Source organism: Bidens hawaiensis, unplaced genomic scaffold (genome assembly GCF_021521415.1).
Source record: "Bidens hawaiensis isolate Kalapana, Puna unplaced genomic scaffold, B.hawaiensis_p1.1 tig00073950_1, whole genome shotgun sequence".
Taxonomy (NCBI): Eukaryota; Viridiplantae; Streptophyta; class Magnoliopsida; order Asterales; family Asteraceae; genus Bidens; species Bidens hawaiensis.
Genome location: NW_027502848.1, coordinates 38,733 through 44,761, shown reverse-complemented (window position 1 = coordinate 44,761; position 6,029 = coordinate 38,733). Strand labels below are relative to the sequence as shown.

The following is a 6,029-nucleotide window of genomic DNA, read 5'->3' as shown; positions in this document are numbered from 1 at the left end:
ACATATGTTTTCACCCACGATTCATCACTCGTAAGAATCCAAATCTCCCAATAACCCTTAAGTTGCTTACAAGCAAACGCCAAGTTGCCTTCATACTTTAGGAGCTTCATAAGAGGGTAAACTGTTTGTTTGGAAATGGAAAACGTGGACGTCCATTTTTCTAAATACGCATCAAACTTCAAAACGTCGCCGTTTGTCATCATAATGTAGATGTAGCCCCTCGTGGCGATTGGCTGATAATCCAAGAAGCCACTATAAGGCAAGTTTATGGGATCTACTAGTCTCCACTCCGTTTCACATGCACTTGAGTCGAAGATTTCACAACAATATGGACTCCGCCAATCGTCACCACCAGGACTAGATCGCGTTCAACAGAAGAAATCCTAAAAAAGTTAGTTAACTTATCCAACAAACTAACACCCAAAAAATATTTAACTTAAATCACAAAAACTCATCGATCATTGGATTCAATCAATAATCTGTCAAGATCAAGTAGATTAATTACATACGGTCGCGAGAATCTGACAATCTTGTAACGCATTGGCGGCTTGGAATCCATAACGACGATGGAAACCTTGTCAGTTTCATACTTGGTTTTGGGATGAGGAAATTGTATAAGCTGCTTTGTGGCAGGCTTACAAACAAAGAACAAAAGTTGAGGTCTCTCTAACACCATAATTCCTTGCTCCGAACATGCCCAGATTCGATCATCCTCCCCTAGGAAGCCAAGATCAAGACTTTTGGATTCACGTGATGGCACAAACTGTTTGACGTAGACCTTTGAAAAGCTGCTAGTGGTTCTTGTTGTTTGTGTGATTAAACCAGATACGATGTGGTTTCTTTGCTTGTACCGCTCCACGAGATTTGAGTCATACGTGAGTTTGTTCATTTCTTTGCTCGTACAACGCATGGCATCAAAGCTCCTTAACGATGTTCGTGATATAATCTCAATCGTCATGTCTTTGGGAAGTTTGGAATCCATGACAAAAGAAGATCGGAGGATTTATTCTACATAAATGTTATATGTAATAACAATAAAGGCCTTTGACAACATATATGATAAATATAGAAAGGATATGTATATGATCGATTGATCCGGAGGGTTTGTTGCAGTCTTCTGAATAAAAACGTTCAAAATTCTTTTTTTAGTCTAGCTTAACACTTTTAAGTTATGCGTGGGATGAAATCTCGTTACATTGTTTAAGCACCTTTTTTTAATCTGACCGCTCATCTTCTAAAAACGTGGGTGAAGAAACACTAATCGACCCCGGGCAGATTACGGATAATCTGGGGGTTAAATAGATGTTTCCCACGAGGGTCAGGTCCGGTAAAGAAGGATGTTCTTCAGATGACCTGCAAAACAAACACCGTGAGCTCGTCACTGAGAAGGGGGGGGGGGGGGTTCCTCCTTGTGACCACCCTCCGGCGTGAGAATCAGACTAGATTGCTCTGAATATAAGTGTATATTGAGAGAAATAGCTAGTGAAGGTAAAATACCAGATCATCCTACCGTTCCAAGGTGTTGGAGTATTTATAGCCGAAGGTAGGTTTCCAAGCAGGTACAGCCAGCTGTATAATATTCCTGTTCTACCAACTATGGGCTACGCACGTGCCATGCTGGTTGGTGGGTAGGCAGCGGCTGATAGTGACAAGGCCGGCTGTGTACTGTTCCCTTTCCACCAACTGCAGGCTATGTGCGTGCCACGACAATGGTTGGTGAGTAGGCAGCGGCTAATAGTGACAAACAGTACTAGAGCATGCTCCTCCTCGTACTGTTGTCGGTGAGCTGTCACCCTGTGATTGGTTCATGGGCTGCTTTGGTCAGATCTTGTCTATTTTGTCCATACCTTGGCAGGTATAGTACAAAAGATCTTCCAGAAGCATACGGACTGGCTCATTTGGGCGGGAGTATTCCCGCCTTGCTCATTCCTTCAGGTGACACTGAATTATTGAGTGCCTTGTGCGTGTAGCCTTGCTATTAGTGCGGGTAGCCTTCCCTGATGGCTTGTATCCGCAGCTGCGGGGACAGGCGGGGTACTTCACCATTGGGAGGCTTTCCCTGCGGGAACAGCTGGCGTACTGCGCTTAAGGTCTTCATCTCTGAGCATGGTGGGTCCTGCGGAACCAGTTGGTCCTTGCGCAGACGTCCCTCTTCAAGGTGAGTCTTGCGGGTCCAACTGGGCTCTGCTGGGACCTACCTCTTCAAGTCCCCCCAGTCCAATGTTCTTCTCATGAATTGTTAATAAGTGAGGTGAACTTTGGACTTAAGAAAGGGGTTTTGAAAAGGATTTAGTTTTAAGGTTGTCCGTGGGGATTCTTCCCGCGGTTTCCCTAATGCCACGTGCAGAAATTCCCGACTTTTCTGCTTGATCTTTGGGTATAATGCGGGTAGGTGTGTAACCTCCTCGCAAGTCAGGAGCGTTGAGTTTCACTTGTGTAGATTCTCCACGAGGTTTTGGTAGTTTTAAACATAGTGATCAATTATGTTAAAGAACCAATTCCTTCCTGGAGCTTCAAACAATCTAGTTCTCAACGTTCCCACTATGCGTGGATGTTATTTCCCTTTCCGCAAGCATGGCCCAGAAGATCCTTCTTGGTTTCGATTCCCTGCGAGTGCTAAGTATGTGAAGGGTTTCGCCTTGACACTGTACCCGCACTCGTCTTATAGTTAACTTACTTCCAAGGTATTCTTGGCGTCCATTCCCTGCAGGTGCTAAGTATGTGAAGGGTTTTGCCTTGACATTGTACTTGCACCTGTCTTATAGTTACTTGGTTGCCAAGGTAAGGGGCATTTTCCCGCTTATTTTTGAATCTTTTTGAAATTCGAAGAGTTGGTGAAAGGATAAGAACAGTCCAAACTGTTGAAACGTCGTCCGACGGTTTCTCCTGACAGTGTCAGGACGTGCAGGAAGTTATGGCGACGTGACAGTATACGGTCATTCCAGGCGCTTTTTCAGGCGCGTGGGCGCGATTTTTCGGGTGCGTGGCCGCGAAATTAATAGCACGCGTCCTTTCAACAGCTGTTGCCAGCTTGCTCTTTGCCACGTGTCATAGTTTCATTGCATCTGCGATTTCTCTCTCTTCCGCATTAAATTCATCGCATTAATTGCGATGAGTATATAAAGGGCGAGAGGGTGTACCTTAGTCCTCACTTTCACTTCTCTCTTCATCTTCTTAAAACGATTTCCGGTGAATACTCACTATTCCGTCGAGCATTCTTCTGAAATCGTTGTTCTGTACACCCAAAACATGTCTTCTTCCCGTGATTTTGAGGCCACTGCCGAGGAGGCTGATGTAACACCCCGACCAAAGGCGGATTATACATCGGGGCGCCACATATTGTTTCATTACTCGTGACACTAATGGGTGTCAATATTTAATAAATACATTCATTCGCGCACGCGCAGGGTAAACACAAGATAACATAAATCATCATAAATCAATATATTATAAATCATAATATTCGAACAGCAATAACTTGTCTTGATACATTTTAATCTAGGTCCAAAATAAAGAAAACTTCCTATGTGTCCACAAGCTCCAAAACAGCTACTGCAAACCTGAACATGTGTTAAAATAAACGTCAAACACTTGCGTGTTGGTGAGAAATCAAGTTTAATACAATACATAGATAACAATAAATCTGCGCGCAACATGTGTATGTCTGGTTTTCAACAAGGGTGTAATCTGATCGGGACCAACTCTAAGATTCATAAGACTGCCAGTGCTCACAATTGAGCTCACAAACAAGACAAACTGTGCATGTGCAAACAAAAGAGAAAATCATAAACGATAGTTCTCCCGTGTTCATCTAATGGTACCATGAAAACTGCGGAATAGACCGACAAGACGGTTAATGATCCACACATACAAATAAACAGCCAAGTCTACGTCCTCAACACATGGGATACTGCGCGACTAAAGTTCATAAACAGTTTAAGACTCTAAGTTTGTATGAACACATGAACATCCCAAAACATTAAAAATAAAAAGGGATTAGGTACGAGATTACTCACTTGATAAACGATGCGGTGTAAGATAAAGCAAGAACCAACTTTAAACAAACACTAGTTAACCTATAAACAAGATTATTGTTTTAATGATCTGTTTTAAGTCTTGATTATAAGTTTGCATAAGTAAATTATTATATATAATATATATATTACCGGAAAAGCAGGACAGAACAGGGAGGAAGACGGAGGCAGAGAGGGAGGCGGCAGAGAGCAAGGAAAACAGGAGAGATTAAGTGTTTTGTGTGTGTAGTGTTAGGAAAAATAATACTATTATTTATAGAGAAACCCTAGGAGACATGAATCCAGAAAAAGGGGAAAAGATTCCAAGACAAACAGAACAAGACAAAACAAAAGATAACAAAAGATATCCAAAAGCAAGTAAAAGATATCAAAAGATATGGCAGCAGGGAAAAAGAGAAAAAGGCATGGGCGGTTCAGAAAAAGGTACTGGTCAAGCATGGCAAAAGCAGATCTCAAAAGATAATGTCAGTCACTTTTTCTGCCAACCAATGGGGTTGGTGCGCATGCTGCGCCGAAAGTAACTTTTCAGACATAAAGCAGATTAGGTCAACAGCTCAAAAGATAAGACAACTCAAAAGCAACGGCTAGATTAAACAGAAGAAAACTCAAAGGGTTTAGCGCGAGAAGGCTGACACAGAAGGTCAAGAGAGCGCGAGCGCGAAGGCAGACAGAACCAACCTTAACGCGTCGCGGAAAGAACTACATTTCCAAGCGCGCCGCGGGAAGAATCACATTTCTTAGCGCGCCGCGGGAGGAACCAAAATTCCTAGCGCGCCGCGGGAAGAACTATAATTCTTCGCGCGTCGAGGGATGAACTACGATTCTTAGCGCGCTGCGAGAAGAACTACAAATCCTTAGCGCGTCGCGGGAAGAACTACCGTCCTTCGCGCGCTGCGAGAAGAATTACAATTCTTAACGCGCTGCGAGAAGAGTTCGTCTCGCGAATCGCTGTACAGGTGGTCTTCACGCAGGATTCCTTGTAAGGGAGTCTGGCGCGTGGAGCTGCGCAGATAACCTTAGGCGGGAAGGAACAAAGGACAAGCAAAGAGTTAGAAGAAAAAGAGGGAAACAAGGCGTAAGGGCGGGACGGCGACAAGAGGGAAAAGAAGGCGGAAAGAGAGAAGGAGAGGGACGGGACGGCGGAAAGAAAGAGAGAGAAAGAGGCGGGAAGGAAAATATATATTATTATTAAAAGTAAAATATAAGTATAAATATTAAATCATAAAAGAAAGAGATCGGGTAAGAGAAACGGGTACCTGGGTCGGGTCGGATCGGGGCAGATGTTACAGTCTCTCCTACTTTAAGAAATTTCGTCCCGAAATTTATCTCGAAGTAGGTTGCGCAGAGAACAGGTGCGGGTACTTGATCTTCATTTGATCTTCCCTTTCCCATGTAAACTCGGCTCCGCGCTTGGACTCCCAGCGAACTTTAACAATAGGGATACGACTGCGCTTGGTTTGCTTAACCTCGCGATCCATAATCTCAACAGGCTTCTCAACGAAATGCATAGTTTCATCAACTTGAACTTCATCAAGTGGAATGTGAAGGTTCTCGTCAGCTAAACACTTCTTGAGATTGGATACATGGAACGTTGGATGCACATTACTGAGCGCGGGTGGCAGGTCAAGTCTGTAGGCAACTTTTCCCACACGCGCGAGAATCTTGAATGGACCAACATAACGAGGAGCAAGCTTACCTTTCTTCCCAAAGCGGACAACACCCTTCCAAGGCGACACTTTGAGGAGAACAAGATCACCAACTTGAAATTCGAGAGGCTTTCGTATGCGATCTGCGTAACTCTTCTGTCGGCTTCTAGCAGTCAGCAGATGATCACGGATCTTGGCGATTTTATCGGTTGTCTCTTGAACAAGTTCGGGTCCTGTAATTTGAGCTTCTCCCACTTCGCTCCAACAAATCGGGGAGCGGCACTTACGACCGTAAAGTGCTTCAAATGGGGCCATACCAATACTGGAATGATAGCTGTTATTATAAGAG

At 43.9% G+C, this 6,029-nt stretch overlaps 1 protein-coding gene across 1 annotated transcript; it reads right to left on the bottom strand.

Annotated features, from left to right (window-relative positions):
- Positions 1-277: 277 nt before the first annotated feature.
- On the bottom strand, positions 278-958 carry LOC143606266 (F-box protein At5g41720-like). The gene is made up of 2 exons (XM_077082088.1): positions 510-958; positions 278-413 (listed from the first exon to the last, which is right to left on the bottom strand). The coding sequence occupies exons 1-2, from the start codon at positions 956-958 to the stop codon at positions 278-280; spliced, it is 585 nt and encodes a 194-aa protein (XP_076938203.1).
- Positions 959-6,029: the final 5,071 nt, after the last annotated feature.